We start from the raw sequence: 20,204 nt of genomic DNA, 5'->3' as shown, positions 1-20,204 counted from the left end.
GTGGAGAAGATGGAGCTTGAGGTCAGAGCTATCCACTTTGGAAATGAGGAATTAGGTTTGATTCTGGTTTTGGCTCAACATCCTGGGATCCCGGGCAAATCACTTAATCTCTCCGTATCTAAAAAAGGAACATGGCCTTATGAAATGTCATTGGTGCTCATGTAAAGCACTCCGATATGTTTGGGTTGGGTTTGCTCTATAAAAAAATTGAGGGGAAAAAAATGAAAAAATTAGTTTAATTTACTCTTTCAATGCTATTTGCATCTAAATAACCGAAGGTGCTCATGACTCCACAAGGAGCATGACCCCCACCTGTGCTGCAACACCTTCCTTTCTGCCACTGACCAGCATCTCTTTCACAGCTCATCAGCAGCTGAAAGAGTTGATTTGCCCCCCACCCCCCACCCACCCCACCGGCTGCCGTGATGCTCTGCTTCAGAAAGGCAAAGACTAGGGACAGAGCAACCTATTCATCACGGAGGCGAAAGTGACACATTCTTTAGTGTGACTTTCACACTTCCTTTCCCAGATCGTGCGCGGGGCCCCTGGCTCCTGATAACGGCGCACCAGGGCGCCATGGCGCACAGTTTGGGAACCACAGCATTAGATCATGCCACAAAAATAAACAAGTGCTGTGCATAATGTACCAGCTTTTTAAGAAATGCATTTGTGTATGTACACACACATGCATTTCAGCCGTATATGTGTTTGTGTACAAGGTAGACTATGACAAGATGGTGGATGGAACGAGTGCTCCAATATCATGAGATCGTATATAAAAAAATAAAAGCAGCAGCAACGAAGGATGTAGTGGGGGGACAGGTCAAGAAGGGAAGCGGGAGGGGATGGGGAGATGGGCAAACAATGTTGCCCACATGCCTTGATGAATGGCATCAAAGAAAATGAGAGCAACACTGAAGTTTACCAATGGCAGGAGATGGGCAGCCTGTAGGTCCACAGATGGAAAAAACACGTTTCTTCGAGATTGCTCATGCGCTGTCTAGCCGCGCAGCTCATGTGCTGTCTAGGCGAGACCTAAAAACTATAGATTTTGCACAGACGAAATCTACTGGCTTTATCAATGCTTGCTGTGTTTAGAAACAGGGAGATTAGGTGATTTATTTGTAATCACAAATATGGAACCGCGACCAGGCTAGGAAGATAATATGGCATCCTCTTGGGAGAGGATGTGGCATAAGGGCCAGAACTGCTGTCTATGGAGCTGGAAAACCAGGTTTGAGTTTCAGGGTCGGCTAAACATCCTTGATTCTGGGCAAATTGTTAATCTCCCGGTGCCTGCAAAAATTAATGTGTCCTTGTGTAAAGTAACTGTTGCCAATGTAAAGCACTTAAATACCTTTTGGTAGTGTTGGCGCTATTTAAAACTGCACAAAAAACAAGAACTGAAGTGTTTGGCTGATTTACATTAGTGAATATGAGGAAATACATTGCATCGACAACCACATTAAAAGGACTACTTTTTCAATCAACACTGAGGGGCAGGCACACTTGATGACTACAAACTCATCCTGGCTCCTTTGAAGAGAATTCAAGTTAAGCAACAATGGTGCATGGAAACACTTCACAGGTGGATTTGGAAAAAGTGAGAAAGTATCCCAACGGGAGAAATTTGAAGAAATAAAGTCCCACCCTATGAAATGAGAAGCAACAAGATGAGACACAAACAGTTCAATCATTTCGCACAGGAGAAACATGGCTATGGAAGCACAGCAAAAGACACAGTTCCTTTAGAAGCTTTAACATGCCCTGAGGTCTGGTTTTACAGTTATAAACACCATTTCCGAATGACCACATATGGTGTAAACATGCACACACACCTAGCACCCACACACACAGAAACTACACAGGGCGAAGTTTTCAGCAGCCATGCTGGCATGCTCCGACCAACACATCAGCTATACACTGACAGGACATTAAAAGGCAGAACAGCACCACTCACTAGAGCAAAACAGACTACAATGTGGGTTTATAGCAGTGACGGTGGAGGGGGTGATTTGTGGACGGGGTAAGCACCGGGAGGTGCAAGGGAGCAAGCAGAGACAGGAGGGAGGAGGTGGGTGAAACGGAAAGCAGCAACAAAGGTAAAAGCAGTATTGAGGGAGGTAGGGATCTGTGGAATGGGCAAGCACTTGGAGATGCGAGGGAGCAAGCAGCAATGAAAGGAAGGAAGTGGGGGAAACAAAACGCAGCAACCATGTCAAAAGCTTTGATGGGGCATGATCTGTGGTCCGGGCATGAGGGCAAGTGGGAGGAGACAGAGATGCTAAAAGCATTAGCACTTTGTTCAGTGCTGAAAAAGAAAGAAAAAAGTAGGTCCTAAATTGGTCATAGAAACGGAAGCAGTGGATGTTTACAAGTGTATGGTCCATGCTCGAGAGGGGGAGGGATAAACAAAAGAAGAGGCATGACCATGCATGCCAGGGACAATATGAGACAGACGATGGAGCGAGCAAATGGGAAGACTCTGTGTGGGCTGAAGCCCACAGATTAAACACAACATGTCCCTTTGAGACAGCGCAAGCTCAGTCTATCCGTTGACTTTTGCTGCTCGGTTCGTACACTGTATTCAGTAAAGTGCCCGTAACTCTGTTTCCCCTCCTTCTCAGGCCTTACCCACCAGTCGCTTAAGTTGTCTGATTACAAAATACCTTATTGAGAGCTTACAGTGGGCTTACAGCCCACTCATTGCTTACCATCAGTTGGCTTAATTGACAGTCATTTGCTTGCTTGTTATTTGATGGCTTGCCTTCCACCTCTTGTGCTTGGCCTTTCCCTGGAGCATAGCCCCCTCTGTGATCCTTTTGATTGGCTGGCTTGTATCACTCCACTGCTCACATTTACGGAGCTACTTTTTTCTTGTTCGTTCAGCACCCATGCATGTATATTCTCACTCCCTCACACAGGAATAAGGATTTTTCAACTTAGATTTTTTTGTAATACGAAGGTTTATAAAAAAGCGTCTTGCTTTTATAAGTCGCTATGTTGATCTTTTAAAGGCCAGGGCTTTTTACTAAATCTCAAGCCATATGCAAATCTAGATGCAAAGTGTGCCCAATAAAAATGTATAAGGCAGGTAAAAGCCAAGTCTCTTTTATTTAACAGCAGCACTGCTTTCAGTTTTAGCACTGATTTCATGACAAAAGCCCCCTAAAGAGGAAAATAAGGTGCCTGGCTGAGCACATGAGAGGTAGTAGATGGCCTCATAAGTAAAATGAATGTAAACTGTTTTGTCTGAACTAGCTGGATTTCAAACTTTAGTGTCTGGAGGGCCCGGACACAGCTTGTCCAAAGCTCAGAGAGAGGGCACACCCAGTAGGCTAGGTTAGTATGAGCAAGAAAACGTTTGTGCAGCAGGTTACAGTTACATTAAAACATGGCAATGTGTTTAAAATCCTTCACAGATGTTTGCAGCAGTCTGCTTTCAATTTCAGTGCCCCTGAGGCAGTAAGTTACACAAGTGCTCTGCTAGTGGGGGAAATGTTCTTCCTCTGCTTGTGCTACGTTGACCTCAGGCCCTCTTAGCTCTAGTGCGGAGAAAGTGTGCAAATGCGTCAAACCCAATGCATGGGTGGTACATCAATATCCTCCTTTAAAACATAGATTTCCTAAGTCACAGAAGGCCTGGTATAGATGATCCTAAAACCTATCTGTTGCATCACTTGAATCTGCAATAGAGTATGAAGCGCTTGGGCACTGGTGGACCATCATTGGCAATGCGGCCACATCGCGGAGGCTCGGTGTGCATCGCTTCATGTGATTTGGCAGCCCAAGGAATAGGCTATTTGTGTAGTCAGGTCCCTTGGATGATGGAGGGATAGAGCCTTCTTAGTGGCCAAGAGCAGAAATTACCAACGTTAACTATGCCCACCACCTTGGATCCATGGAGAGGTCTTGGTGAAAGAGAGCACCCCAGTTTTTGCATTTTTTGGACTGGTTCTTGCCACTGTTAGAGACTGCCTAACTACGGGTCAGGTGTTTTCAGAGTATTTTGGTGACCAACAAGAATAACTGTGTCTTGGTGTGATTCGGTTCAATCATAGTTTATGGATTGCTTGATGCAAGAAAATCTTTTCAAGTTTACCTGGGGTAAGTTGTATTTTATTGACTTTTACAGTAAAAATAATACAAAGATTCCATACACATGACCCTGGCATTGATCATTTTAAAACACCAAACCTAGGCCGCTGATAATGTAAAAAGGCGGATTTGAAGCCTACTGCTTCAATCAGTCTTAATCCCTCAAGACTATTGAGAATCTCAAAATATTTTGAAACCGTCACCTTCTGGTTGCGCCTAGCTCGTTGGAGCTCCCTTCTCTCTTACTGAGCCGCAAGACTGTAGTAGTCGGGAGCAGTTGCCTCCCCTCTTGATTATTGTAATTTACTGTTAAGGGGAACACAGGAAATGCTTACATAGGTCTCAGGGTTATCAAAATGCTCCAATGGAATCAGGCCTACTAATTTAGGATTCCCCTTCATTGGACACTAATCCAGGAATTTATCACATTTAAAGTACCATGTCTTCGCTTCAGATGCCTGTTACATCTGAACACTCTCTATCCTACCTTTAAAATGTTGATTTTCCATATTTCTAATCTGGAAAAGTTCCGAAATGATTAAAGAGACATATTCATATTATTCACAGGGTACGTTTTTATTAAATCTGACCTCATATAGAACAATCATGTAGATATGTGTGCTCTGTGTTTTGATAAACATATAATTTGTAACTTTTTGAAACCATTCATTCCATAATCCATTAGTAAATAGTTAATCAAGCTTATTACATTTTCCTTCTTCAGCAATGTAAGCATGGGTATGCCAATAGCACACAACCACATGCACTCACATAGTAACAAGTTCATAGGCTAAATTAATTTACGGCCACATGCATCATTGTTGCCGTTTGCGATTTCTTAATTGCGAAAATTAAGGAATCGCAATTAAGAAATCGCAAAAGGCTATGCATTAAGAAATCGCAATTTGTTTTGCTATTTCTTAAATTTCCTTAATTGCGATTAGCAATTTGTGAATCGCAAATTGAGAATGCAATTTCAAGAGTGCAGGGGGGGGTCCAAAGGACCCCCCCTGCACCCCTGAAATATAACTTTAAGTGCATTTTTCACACACACACATGCCCCAAGGGCATGTGTGTGTGTAAAATGAAACTTTCAAAAATGCACTTTTGTGCATTTTTGTAACTTTTCGCAAATTACATTGAAGGTCAACTTCATGGTAATTTACCTCTCCCTATTTGCGAATTTGCAAATTGAAAATGTTCATGCATTGCATTTAAGAAATCTAAAATTGCGATTTCTTAAATGCAATCGCAATTTTAGAAATCGTAACATGGTTGCGATTCCTAAAATTGCGAAAAACGTGATGCATCTCAATTTTGTCAATTGCATTCGCAAACGGACGAAAATTGCGATTCGCACCATTTGCGAATACAATTGACAATGATGCATGTGGGCCATAGTCCATAAATAATGTGTTTGCAAGTTCACTGAAATCTACTGTAGTGTCCTATCAAAAGGCTGGAGACCTGTGTGAGCTGAGCATTGTCAATGTTTTCCAAATTTGATGCAGAATAGGTGGTGAAATTTTAGTCTTCAGGGTCTTAAGTACATGAGACCATCATTGAGATAATGTATCACGGGTTATACGGGCAAACTAAAACATCTAGAAAATGATGTTGGAAAGTGGGTTTAGTCAGAGCCGTGGTGGTTCTCCGAGCAACAGTGTGAATCGAGTTGCTAGATTTGTTTGGGGTTATAGGGAGTTTCGTACAGATTAGTTTCTGTAGGGGGATTGTTGTTTTAGAACATTTGATTTTGTGCCTTTTTTTGGCTCTTTTAATTTTCTGATACAAGTGTCTTTGTTACAGAGTGACTGAGGTATTAGGATTTGTACGTAGCTATGTTGCTAACTTTTGATGCCATTTACCAGTATATTAAGACCTTCTGCGTGCCTTATGAGCATTGACATTTTCTTCTGGGTAGACGGCTATTGAACCTAAATAAGCCACGGCGTTATGGTTTTGTCTTTAAAGCTAAAGAGGACTATGTAGTTCTTTGATTTACATTGATTGCTCTTCAGTTACCGCTGATTGACCTTTTGTCTGATGTGACCTTCCACCACATAGATATAGTATTTTGGCCTGCACACTTGGCGATTTCTAACATTCCTCACATTTGTTCTACTGTGGTTTTTGGTTTTGGGGCACTTGTTAGTACCTTTTCACTAGTGGCCTGTACACCGCCTCCTTTGGTGGCTGGTCATCTTTATATCATTATAACCCGCTTCCGATGGCTATGCTGGTTGTCAAAGGCCCTGAACCCGGGCCTATAATGAAGTTGAGGGCCTTTAACAACTGGTATAGCCCAAGTCAGAAGGCTATAAGAACATTTCACCAACTAAGGGTAGAATGTTTTCAATTAAAAAGGAAAATACAGAAAGAAAAACATTGGAATGGTGAAGCAGAAGGCTTATACCAGCCACTATAAGCCGAAGTCACTTCATTGTTTTGAATGGAGCTCCCAACTTTCCAATGTTCTAATATAGTTTAATTAAGCATGGCACTTGCCGTGCATGGTTTATTCTGGCATTAGGAAGAAAAAAAAATATTTTTATATTTGCTTGTGTGCTAATGTTTTAATGTATGTGTCTGTACTTGTTAATTTGATTTGTCATAATTCTCTAGATATTTGGGTTTGCCCGTGTAACTCCAAGACAAATTGTCCTGATGAAGGTCTTATGGACTTAAGATTGAAACGTCAATACCTATTGCACATCGAATTTGTGAGACATCGAAAGTGCTCCATTCACATAAATCTTCGGACTTTCCATGCCACACCGTGGAAGATTTGAGCCAAATTCTAAACACAGATATCACGGAGATTAGGAGTTCAGTCTATGCACTTTTTATTCTAAATACGTGTTTGTGTGTGAGTGATATACCCATGCTTACAGTGCTAGAAAATGAATGAAGCCTTTTGAAGTGAAGTCACTTAGGGGCATATTATCAAGGAACTGAGTTAAAATGATCGCCGCTTTAGCGGCAGAAAACTGCCACTAAATCGGCGATAATGGGCTTGATAATACGCCCTTGAGAATTCCAATAGAAGCCCATGTTCTGTTGTGAACATGGGCTTCTATTGTAATTCTCCCAGGCGTATTATCAAGCCCATTATTGCCGCTTTAGCAGCAGTTTTTCGCTGCTAAAGCGGCAATCATTTTCACTCAGTTCCTTGATAAAATGTCCCCGATCCTTCTGCCTCAAGTCCCCTCAATAACCCCCAGCTAATGACAATCCCTCTGTTTTTCTTAAGAATAGTAAAAACTCTCTTGTCCACTTTATTGACATCAGCAATGAAACTTTGGCCATCCTAAAGAGTACCCCCTGCAAGGCACTGAGCCTAGACCGGGTTCCTATTGACGTTTTTAGACAAAAAACATGTTGGGCCCCTTTGCTGACAAATGTGTTCCATACCGCCCTTATTGTCAAAATTCCCAGTTCTTGGAGGAAATCCATCATGATCCCCATAGTGATAGAGGGAATCCAACATGCTATCGCCCAATCTCCCTTCTGGACTTGTCCATCAAAATTCTTGGAAGGGTGATTGTCCAGAAATTGGAAGATTGAGTTGAAGATAAAGGTTTCCTCTCTGAAGGGCAGCTCGGTTTTCGACCGGATGTGGGCACAGTGGAGCAGTTCCCCAACCTGCTCCTGATCACAGGAATATATATTAAGGCCAAGGGAGGCTCACTACACGTAGCCTTCATGGACCTTTCTAGTGCGTTCGACCTGGCGGACTGGGGCAGGTTGTGGGACTTAATGAGCAAAGCTGGGGTAGATAACTCCTTAACCGCCTGCACTGGGACACACTAGCCCAAGTTAGGCATGCCCCGATGGGGAATGTAAAGCCCCCTTTAAGGATCACAAGGGGAGTAGGACGGGCTGCATTTTAGCTCCCTTTCTATTTCTCTTTTATATCAATTCTCTGGACCAAATACTGCAGGCCTTAGGGAAGGACCTGCCTAGGAAAGGCTAAATTCCACAAATTTTACTGTGAGCAAAGATTTGGTGTACCCCCTATACTACATTTTCTCGCCAAGTCCTTGTAGACTGCACTAAACTGGATCACGGAGACAATATCAATTGGCTAGGCTATATTAGAATATCATTCCTAGACCTTTGTGTTCCGCATTTATTTTATTCACCAAGCGAAATTGTTAGTAATCTGAGGTCCCTTATACGATCTCTTTTTCAAAATAACAGGGACTTACTTGAAAAGGATAAATAAGTTGCAGGATATGGATACTGTTCATTACCATGTGTTTATTACATCTCCTGAACGTACCGAATCGTCGTATTTAATTTGGATACCCAGCCAGGAGCACAGATTTTGCCTAACTCGTTTTAGGTTGTGTACGGTCTACCTCTTGATGGCTTTTCCACAGCAGGGCAGCTGGTTTTCATCCCTCCCCCGTTGCCCCTCAATAATATTAGTCAGCAAACTTTATCCACTTTGTTTTTTTTCAGTTTTTACACGTCATCTAGAGTTCAATTCTTCAGTCCTATCTTACACATTAACGGGCACATACATCATTGTAAATTGCATTCGCAAACGGTGCGAATCGCAATTTTCGGCCATTTGCGAATGCAATTGACAAAATTGGGATGCATCATGTTTTTCGCAATTTTAGAAATTGCAATCATGTTGCGATTTCTAAAATTGCGATTGCATTTAAGAAATCGCAATTTTAGATTTCTTAAATGCAATGCATGAACATTTTGAATTTGCGAATTCGCAAATAGGTAGAGGTAAATTACCATGAAGTTGACCTTCATGGTAATTTGCGAAAACTTTAAAAAATGCACAAAAGTGCATTTTTGAAAGTTTCATTTTACACACACACATGCCCTTGGGGCATGTGTGTGTGTAAAATGAAACTTTCAAAAATGCACTTTTCCTTTGGACCTCCCCCCTGCACCCTTGAAATTGCATTTTCAATTTGCGATTCGCAAATTGCTAATCGCAAATTGAAAATGACTTCCCATTGATTCCTATGGGCCTCTAGGCCCATAGGAATCAATGTGAAGGAATTCCTTAATTGCGATTTGCAAATTGTGAATCGCAATTAAGGAAATTTAAGAAATCGCAAAAAAAATTGCGAATTCTTAAAGCATAGCCTTTTGCGATTTCTTTATTGCGATTCCTTAATTTTCGCAATTAAGAAATCGCAAACAGCAACAATGATGCATGTGGCCGTAAAAATCTCCTATCGGCTAGATCGAATTTTAAAAAGTTAACCAGACCATTCCTCTTGCTAATTTTACGCCCATAAATCACTAGTTGTATTTTTAAAGCTTTTTCCATTTTCACTCAATAGTGTTTTTTTACTCTCAAACTGTCATCATGGAAATGTGTCACAATATGTACTTTTATTATGAAAATGTGTTATTAGATGTACGTTTGTAATGGGTTTAATTAACTGTACAATAAAAACATACTTACTTATATATCGGCTAGATCAAGCCTTAAATTTCTGCAGTGCCTGGACACAGAGTTTAATTGGCACGCTGTCATTAGCTATATATGCCATTCTCTTAAGAGTAGAAGCGACATTAGGATCCCGGCTCATCCAGCTCTGCAGTCTTAAGTTTCTACTTTTTTTAAAGTCTGGTAAATTGTCAGTTTGAATTGTTTTATAGTTTGTCTTGTTCTCCTGATGTATTGTATGCATGGCCTGTATTTTAACTGCAATTTTTTTATACTGTGAGCGCCTAACCTTCCTGTAGCGACTAGAGCCACTACCTCTTTTGCCTCAGACTTTCACCCCTTCTGTGCCAAAACCTTCTATTACTGCTAATACTACCAGGCAGTTGTTGTATCCGGTGACCGTGACATTAACAACAGCACAGGACCAGGAATTTAAAGACTGGTGATGCAAGATTACCAAAGTTGAATTTACCTCCTGATGCCAATCCTTATGTTTTGATTCTTCCCACTGTTCCTTTTCTGGGAAGAAAGAAACAAGTAAATTAAAGAACAAACCTGTTATCTTGCTACATAATCACACCTGTGGTTTTCACTCCTTCTATAAAGAGATTGTGTTTATGAGACGGGTCTCCTGAGTGGGTAGATCCATTAAACAAGTCCCAGGGAACTGCATTGTCGTCAACTTTAAAAATAAATTGATTGTGATCCCTCCTTAATATGATCGCTTGAACGCAACTGACTTTTGCGAATCAAGAACAGGGCTGTTCCTTTAGGTTTCTTTTCACAGTACCTTTATATTATCTATAACCACTATCTGTCTTCCCAAAAAAATTAGCTACAGCTAACTTAAACTGTTATCAACAATCGCTATCTAAAATCGTGCACCCCTGTGAAATCGTTGGATGACGCTAGTTGAATTTGCCAACAATCCTGCTCTTAGGTCCACTTTGCCCAAGACTCACATCACTTGTGTCATTCTGTCCAGCTTGACAAAGTTTTCACATCCTTTTCTAAGGGCAGTTTCATTTATTAGATTTGATCCCTGACAGAAATCTGTTTAATGTACAATGTGCAATGGACTTGGACTGCTGTTGTCCCCCCTTCCTTTACAGGTAGGTTGTGTTCTAGCATTATTGAGTACCTTATTGGCTCTAAAGATCTAACTAATTGTATTATTTATTTTTCTGTGCATCAAATGGGTTACGCTGAGCAGAATCCTGTGCTACGTTATGTTTCTCTTCCCCAACTAATGGATAAATCCACTCATGTGATCCAGTCGAGCTCAGGGCCTAATTTAGAGTTTGCCAGCCTGTATCCTCCGTTCAAAAATTTGACAGATATCCCGTCCGCCTTATTACAACTTTACTATTTAGATTGTAACACATTCTGCTGCATCATAAGCTTTTTCATGCCACCTAATTTGGTGAACCCTGCTGAATAATGTGGTCCTTTATTGCTGGATTATTCTAGTGGCCAGAGTTATATCTGATTTCACTGGGGGTGCAAGCAGATGCCGTTGACAGGAGTGGGCTGGTGTATTCAGGGAAGGGGAGCTGTGGGGAGTAAATGTTTAATGGAGGGGAATGGACTTTTTTTCTTGAATTGGACCATCCAGTGAAGAGAAATATGGTTTTCGTGACTCAGTCTTGCATCTTTCAAAACCAACAATAAGCGTAGGAGGACATAGCTGTGTTGGATGTCAGGGGCAGCTCTAGGCTCATGGCGGCTCTGGGCAGGGAGCGTAGGTAGGGGGCCCCGGAAGAGAGGGTCCGGGCGGGGCGGAGCGCCAAGGCCAGTGAAGGGGGGGGGGGGTCAGGGTGTTTGGAAGTGGAACAGAGCCGGAGGCCGCCGAATCCCTGCCAGGGACCGCCACGCAAATATGTATCCATCCTCAGAGGATAATTATATTAAGGATATATACTGGCGTGGTGACCCTGGGGTTTGGCGGCCCTGTGCAGGTGCACAGCTTGCACATGCCTAAGGTCGCCCCTGTGGATGTTAGCTTGGGTCTGGAGATGCCTTTAAAGGAGTGAAAAGATGGTGTAGAAAGAAGCCTGCTCATATTACTTATGTAATCTACTAGTTCCCTTGAATGGGAATAAGCTGCATTAATGTAGGGGGAGAGCTGTCTTGAGGGGACTGACATGTTTCTTTAAGGGGAGTGTGATGGTCTTCTTCAGGCAAGCGGGAAGTCTCCTGGAAGGCGACTGGTCCACTTGCATGGATTGGTACAGCCCGGAAGCATTGCATGAGTTATAATCTCACCACGGACTGACCAGAGGTGTTGAGGGAGTGCGATGTTTGCATTGAAGGAAGTGAGTAAGTTTCACTGAGGGTTTTCAGCTCACAGCATGGCCTCAGGAAGTTGTGTTGTTTACTAGATGAGGCAGTTCAGTGGTAGCTAGTCAGCTGGTTACACTGATGAAGCTTCTGATCACTTTCAGTGGGGTCAGCTGTTTATACTGGTGAGTTATTCACTTTGCAGTACAGACTGAGGAAGTCTGTAATGTTAACTAGATGAGCAAGTTATATAGTGGATAGATTTAAAGAAGATTAATTTTAAGCGGGCTCGTCCAGCTCTCCTGTACCTACAACTGCTGAAGGAAGAATGTATCTTTTTCGCCGTTGGTTATTTGAAATCCGCGGTGAAGTCTAGGGCTTGTCTTGACTAAAAGCTTCTAAGAGTTAGGGTTTAAGACTCCTTTTTAAGACACACACACTTTCGTGGGTTGGGATAATTTTATAGGAATGCTTCAATCAAAGGGGTAGATTATCTGTGTCTGAACTTTGCACTTTTATGGTACGGATCACTATGGGCTGTTGTGCAACGTATTTTAATAATGATAAACTGTGTTTATATTTTATGAAATCATGATATTTTATGTAATTCTGATGCACTGTTATCTTTTATGGTGTTATATTTCTGAAACCGAATAAAGTTTACTTGAAACTAGTAGATAGTGAACATTACATTGACTAAGAGATTTGAGCACTTTTGCCAGAGTCAGTCGCCGATACTAGTGAGCTCGTAGCTTTTCAGCACAGACTGAAGAAGTCGGTGAGGTTAAGCCAATGAGCTAGTTCTGTGGTAGATAGTGAGTTGGTTAAATTGATGGGGTTAGCGATCGCTTTCATAGGAATCAGTCGGTGAAACTGGTGACACTGTGGTACAGACTGAAGAAGTTGGTGAAGTTAACCAGAAGAGCTAGTTCCATGGCAGTGCTAGTGAGTTGGTTACATTCATCAGTTGAGTGCATGAATATCAGGGGAGTCAGTAGGTTCTACTGGTGAGCTAATGACAGGCAAAGCAGGATCCGTTGAGGCAACACAACTAACTGTGTGTCTGTCTGTCTGTCTGTCTGTCTGTCTTGTATTCGAGTGAGGGTGTCTTCTGGACTGGTAGTGTTGCCTGCCCAGCTCTTTTGTGATTTAAGTATGGACAGACTATGTAAGTTTAACACTAGATAAAATCTAAAAAAAAACACAAATCCTTTTTCCTACAGGATGCTTGTAGGTGCCCCCTGGGATGGAACAGCAGAAAACAGGAAAGGTGACGTGTACAAATGCACTGTGGGAGCAGAAAAGAACTCTTCGTGTGCCAAAGTCAATTTAGGTATGAGCTGTTTGCGGTGTCTGGTTCGAATATTTTATCTGACTGCCTGGTATTGAAGTGATGTGGGCAGTTGGCCTTTTGCGACTTAAAAAAAAAGACTTTGCTTACCCTATTATTTCATTTTTTGTTTATTTTACCTCTGAATTTAGGCACGATTGCCCTGCAAAATGTTTCAAAAGAAATTAAGAACATGCACTTTGGCATGACGCTAATGGACAACAAACAAGATGGGTTTGTGGTGAGTAGCTTTCCTGCCATGGGTATGAAATTTCATATGCGGAAAGGGAACGCTTTGTTTAAAGAAAGTTTCACTGCAATGGAAGAGAAAGAGGCAGAACTGGCACAACCATGTCTTAAGGAAATTTTTGATTTTTAAAAATCAGGATCTGAAAATACTTCACTGAAAATATTTGTCTTAATTAGTTGATGTTAAGATAGTTGATTAATTGAGCAAGAATGAGGCATTGGTGCAGTTTTCTGGTTGCAATGAGACGGGTGTATTGGTTCTATTGAGGGGCGGGAGCTGGCGGCATATGGGAGTGGTCCGCGGCGTGGGGTATAGCACTGGAGGTAATGCTTAAGTTCTCCTATTGTACAAAGGTATTTTGAAATCTGTACAGCAGTACCACCGTAGATCCTTTTACGTTCTCTTACATGCTTTTGTGAATTCTCTCCAAAACATCTAAAATAGGAATATTCAGGAAATATTCATATACAGAAAGTAGATATTCAAAAATAGAAAGGACTGTAATTTCTTCGTAACTTTACTGATAGGGATTTGGACATTCTGTGGCTGATTCACAAAGACATGCAAGTGTGCGTAAAAGAGTCCTCCTGTAGTACTAATGTGGTACTAATTCCTTAGAAAGACACTTTCTGGTGAAGAGATTCTATAATTCCAAAAATATGAGCAAGGAATCTGAAGTATTTCTCATATTGCACCATATTAAAATCTGCACACCAGATTTGTGTCTGGAGTATTCTTACCAAGTTGTGTTCAGTTTTATTTCACTTTCATGGCTCCTAAGTCCATCACTCTTTTCTCGTTGTTTAAATTGGTATGCAAGTGTCTGGACTTCATAAAATGATAAGTAACTTCAAATGTCTACAAAGGGAATTTTGTGGATTTTTCTCTCAAAGTGACCAGAAAAAAAGTCATAAGTTCATGCCATCCACGATGCAGCGTAGACCAGCTACAGAGACCAAGTTAGGCCAGCTAAACAAAGCACCTTAAATCCTAGCTGCAGGGTGTTGTGAGATCCTGCATCGAGGATGCATCGTACTGGTGTTCTGAAGCAGAGCAGTGACTAGATGCGTGGTGCTACATCAGTTCTGAAAACAGGACCACAGCTGGGCTGACAGAGCAATTTCAGTCCTACTTCGATGGATACAGGACTAGGGTGGCGCTAATTGGGATGCAGGACTCACAGAAAACAGAGTCCAGGTCCTGAGTTCAATTTGGTTGGAGCCTTTTCTGCCCTTAGGATCTGGCCGGGAGGCCTTTAATCTAGCCCTCAGAGTCACTTTAGTGGTCCAGGGTTTGAGAGCAGGTCCAGTCCTTTCACTCAAGCAGCAGGGCAACAGAGTACCAACAAGCCATCTTGCAGAGCAGCACAGCAGTCCTTCTGAGTCTTCCACAGTTCCAGGGGTTTTCTGAAAAGTTGGGTCTGAGTGTCCTTTATTTATACCTGCTGTCCACTTTGAAGTCAAAGACGTTTCTAGAGGCGTCCACTCCAAGAGGTGTTGGAATTTCCTGCCTCTCTGCCCTGGCCCCAACTTGTCTGGGGTCACATAAGACTAGTGCAATCACCAAAAGGTTGGGACAAGAAAACCTTCTAAAAGTGGCATTTACAGAATTGTGACTTAAAATTGAACTTTACCATTAAAGAAGGTTTACAATTACAATTCTTTAGACACCAAATTCAACATTCCTACTTGCCCCCAATTGAAAGCACATATTAAATGGATTAGGGTTAAGCCAATGTTAGCCTATGGGAAAGGTAGGCCTTGGTGTACGGAAAAACAGATTTAAGAGTTTTTCACTGCCAGGACATGTAAAAGTTAAACATACATGTCCACCTACTTAATTACATATGCCCCGCTCTACGGGCTGTTTATAGCCTACCCTAGGGTGACTTACATGTATTAAAAAGGAAGACTTAGGGCTGGCAAAACGTTTACATTGCCAGGTCAAAATGGCAGTTTAAAAATGCACACACAGGTCACAATGGGAGACACAAGACATGTTTAAAAGGCTACTTAAGTGGTTGACAAAAGACGTGCTGCAGGTCCACTAGTAGCAATTTTACAGGCCAGGGGTACATGTAGTACCACTTTACTAGGCAATTACCAGTAAATTAAATGTGCAAATTGGGTGTAAGCCAATTTTGCCAAGTTTTAGGGCGAGAGCGCAAGCACTTTAGCACTGGTTAGCAGTGGTAAAGTGCGAAGAGTCTTAAAAGCGAACAAAAATGGGTGCAGTAGACAGGAAGGTGAAAGGTAAAAGTTTGTGGATTACCCTGCAGAGAGGGACATGTCCGACAGAATACATCATTCAGTCAGATTCTCTGTTCAATTCATCACTGACCATGCACCAGTTGTGGTTAGATTGCTTAGTTCTTGGGGAAAAAAATATTTTCTTAGAACTTTAACGTTATTTGTTCAGTGTGCATGAAACTGACTATCACCCACCTGATTCGTCCCCCCAAAAATACATTTGTTTAATGCTTAAACGTTTTATGCAGATTAATCAAGTTTAAAGGTCTTTAAAATTTGTGGCTAAAAAGATGAGATGTATATGATTGGCAGTTTAATTGTTTGCGATAATATTAGGCATAGGTGAAATGTAATTTGCACCACATAATTCGCATAGTTTTGGGACTTTTGCATTAAACTTGTTATGCAAAATTCCTGATTTCAGCCATTATCCCTTTGTGTAATTACATGCTGTTCACTGTAAAAATGTATTGCACGCTTAGGAACAACCATATCCGAGCGTTTTTGAATATTGCACTATTTATTTATAGCAAAATGCATTCTTGCATAAAAAATTGGCACAGTGCGCATTTCGCTATAACATATAGTACTAAATGATAATTTGTATTTCACTTAATTACGTGTGATTTTACATGATGTCGCTATAATTTAAAATAATTAAAGGCTAGTTACACAAATTTCACACACAACCGGAAAATATAGGTAAAACAAGATTGATAGAATGCCACTAAATTTCACATGAGCACAGAGGCCGTATGTTCTAAATTTAGCTTTAATCTATGCATTATCTAGTAGTAATTCTAAAAGTAAAATGTGTGTATATCTGAGAAATGCCAAAATGTTTTTGGACATTTGCAGACCTTTTGGTGTTTTGAAAGCTGTTTGGTGTGTAGGGCTTTACACTGTCTAAGTCAGTAATATCTAAAATTCTAGGGCATCTGGAGAATCCTTTAACCTTTGTTCTGCTACAATAAGAAAAGTGGCCTATATGAGGAGTTTGCAGGGACCACAACAAACATAGAAGACAGCAGTCTACGGAAAATGCCCCAATTTGAACATAAGAAGCTCTTTATGCTCCAAGGTCCGGAGACCTAAAAGTGCTGGATCTTTTGAAAAGTTAAGGAGTTAATATTAAAGTTTGTGGACTTCATATAAACGCATATGTACGTATTTATGGGACCATTCTTTACAAATGGATGTCTGATTTCCCCTTAGCACATGCATACATCTCAAACAAATCAGAATTCCCTTGCTAGCAAAACTCACCTTAAATGATGTCATGGTCAGATATAAGCATCTTAAAAAAAAAATCCTGGCTGTCCACTTAGGTAATTATCACCAATAAAACGATAATATACAAATGAGTGTGAAAAGTATAGGAGTGAAGTGCATTGTTAAGTATCCCTCTCCAAACCACCCTCCTGCTGACTCGCACCCCAAATCCAATGCTCAAAATTTCACCCTAATGAGACTGATGCCATTGCACATGGTGTAAATAATCTTACAGATGAGATTACGTATCGCATTACCTGTACCACTTGACAGGGATGACTCTGAAGCTAATATCTTTAATTGGTTTGAATATATGTTGTTGTTAATTTACATTTCGCTTTTAGGTGTTGTTATTTATTGGTATAGATATTGTGAAGTCATAAACATGGCATTTGGTGTGTGAGTTATGGTTTGCCTGGATTGTGCTTCTAACCATAACTTGAAAATTTCTGTGGTTTTTCGGATTTAATTCTCAGCTTTTTTTAACCCCTTAAGTGCTGCCGTCGGCCAACGGTCGTCGCGAGCACTACCTTGCCAGTGCTGCGCGCGACCGTTGGCCGACGGGCCAGCATTCGTTCTTCGAACGTTCAGCACTGGGCGCAGTGGCGGTCCGTCCATTATGGGCGTTGGGGCGTTGCCCCCCCTCTCAGCCCGTCTTTGAAGTGAATCAGTTTAAAGACGCAGAACTCAGACAGTCTGCATGACGCCAGACCGCCCTGAAGGGGGTGGGCGGTCTGCCGTCATTTGTCAGACGTCACCATGCCAGGGGGCATGCAGCACCACAAGTGCGCATGAGTGGGGACGGAGGGCGAATTTTCGCACCATGTCCACTCATGCGCACTTGTGTTTTTGATTGGATGCGCATGCCCATTAGGAGCCCTTCGGCCTCCTAATGGGCGTGCTGCGGGCAAGAAGGCCTGTGCCCCCCTGGCGCCAGGATTGGCCGAGAGGGGCTGTGAGCCTGTGACGTGACGTGAGGGGAGCAGAGCAGAGCCCAGAGGTGGCGCGGACCGGAACCGGCAGCAAGGTAAGGTAAGAGTGCGTGCGTGTGTTTTTCTTTTATTTTAAAGTGTTTTTGGCGAGCGTGCGTGTATGCATGAATGTTTGGTGGAGAGTGTTGTCATGAATGGATGTGTTTGTGTGTATGCGTGTCGTGTGTGAAATTGAATACATTTCTTTGAGTGTTGTCTGTTGTGTATGTGTGTGTGATTATATGCGTCCCACTGCCCAGGCGTGATTCCTTTTTGTGCGGCACTGCGTGCATTCAGTGTTGAAAATAATTCACCTCACTGCTTTTGATTTCCTCCGCCGTCTTCAGATTCTCCAGCACCATGTGACGGACGAGATTCATGCTAATCCTGCCTGCTGTCCCATATAATTTCTTCTAGTGGCAGCACTCTCCTAGTCGCAGCCAGCTCTCGTCCACAGATCTGACTGTCCCACTTCAGAATCAGCCCCAGACTAGCAGGCCGCCCCCACAGCAGTGCCCATTTAAACGGCCGAACTTATGCTCCCTGGTGACCCCCCACCCGACTCCCAGCCAGCAGGACGGGGGCAGAACGACATTTCAGAAACAAACACGTCCTGCTCAACACAGCCGGAGGGCCCATTGACCGCAGCGCAGGCGGCAGGGTTAAAAATACCCACGCTGTCCATGGGAAAGCGAGAGTCAAGACCCCTCCCCAAAGAAAGGGAAGGTGCCAAGTGGTGACTGCAGCAACACCAGTATCGTGTGTTACCAGGCCCGGGATTTCCTCTCACTGACACGTTCACTGACATAAACTAAGACTGCAACTCTCAGAATTACAGTTTAAATTTAGGACTGCAGGCATGGCGTCAGCTCAGCTGGCATGGACCCATAAGGTCAACGTGAAGGTTCGTTCTGACCAAGATTTTAAAGATTTCTACAGTTCAATTATGCACTCTTTCATTCAGTCATACATAGTCCTCTTCATTACATTACCAAATTATCAATCAAGCGCTTTAAATCCAGAGTTAATCGTGCACGCTCTCATTCATATATAAACTTTCTGCCAAAAACAATACAGCCCTTAATGCCACCTATTCGTCATATTGTTCATAAATTCCTCTTTTATGCTTCCAGTCACCCATTAACATATGCATGCACCCAGATACTGAGTGATCAATACATTCATTGTTGCAAGCAACCAGGATTTATCATCCAGCCTCCCACGTATCAATTTAACCGAGTGTGTGTAGGGTGAGAGACCCCTCTCACGATAAAACCAGCCGTCTGAAAGGTGCCTGTCTCTCTTTGCACACAGTTGACCTTTGCACAGAGCTGAGCAAAGTTTCGGATGGAAGGGCTGCCTGAATACACAGGTAAAAAGACACACTCCAGGCGCACCAAGCCATAAACCTGAGGTGAGCAGATAGCTTGCCACTTGTTTCTAAAAACCAACCGATTGAAAGCTATGAATAGCAGCTGTCAGTGTGTATCCCTCATGAAAAATAAATATAAAAAAGTAAAGAGTGCTTTCTTATAGATTTGGGCTATTCGGACAATGCAGTGTCTGGAACTGGGCACGTTAGTTCTAATAGGACGGCTTTGAGTTCTAACACAGCACAAGATTCGGCACTTGCTGCATGGAAATCGCGGGTTAACATTAGCAGAAGTATTTACCTTCTCTACTGGGCGTTGCTGGACAACACTGCCTCCTTCGAGATCAGTGTCACTCTCAAAACAATAATTGTAACTATGCAATTCTTAATTTCTATATTTATTTATTTGTGTGACTTATGGATTTAATAATGCAGTAATGCCTATCAATAATGATGTAATTATGATGTATTACTGTTTACATATTGCAATAACATCTATTTGTGTTAATAATTGAATTATTTAATTATTGTTACATAGTTCACTACGATTGCGTTATTTGTTATTTTTTCAATTGTGGCTTTGCGCTACAGTTCAGATGCCAGGGTTCAGAACATTCCCTTAAAACACTTCTATATTGGTTGTTCCTACTTTCTGCAGCCCCTGACGCCAGGAGCCTTTAATGTACAGTCCACATCAATAAATTAATACACTAGTTACAAATACATTCATAAGTTGCTCTGTTAGTGAGATAAAGGTGTAATACCAGTGTAACAAGTGAAAAGGGACGCAGTTTGTCCGTAATTTGGACAATGTAGGGTGACAGCGAATTATGTGGCTGGATTTCGGCCTCCAGTGCTAAGAGCGCGTGAGGTTGGGCTCGCTTGCAGTGCTCACTTGCCATGGGCATTTTCAAACTTTTACGCCGCACCACTTCCAAATGTCACCATCCGCCA

At 42.1% G+C, this 20,204-nt stretch overlaps 1 protein-coding gene across 2 annotated transcripts in view; it reads left to right on the top strand.

Moving 5' to 3' along the window:
• The window catches only part of ITGA10 (integrin subunit alpha 10), a 376,023-nt gene that overhangs the window by 104,950 nt on the left and 250,869 nt on the right, over positions 1-20,204 (top strand). For both annotated transcript variants that reach the window (XM_086945363.1, XM_086945362.1), the window contains exons 3-4: positions 13,030-13,139; positions 13,289-13,377. In XM_086945363.1, coding sequence (XP_086801489.1) covers positions 13,030-13,139; positions 13,289-13,377 — 199 coding nt within the window. The remainder of the gene's footprint in view (positions 1-13,029; positions 13,140-13,288; positions 13,378-20,204) is intronic.

The sequence above is a fragment of the Lissotriton vulgaris genome, chromosome 12, assembly GCF_964263255.1.
Source record: "Lissotriton vulgaris chromosome 12, aLisVul1.2, whole genome shotgun sequence".
In the NCBI taxonomy this organism is placed as follows: Eukaryota; Metazoa; Chordata; class Amphibia; order Caudata; family Salamandridae; genus Lissotriton; species Lissotriton vulgaris.
The sequence above is the reverse complement of the archived record's forward strand: the minus strand, read 5'-3'. Positions and strand labels throughout refer to the sequence as shown.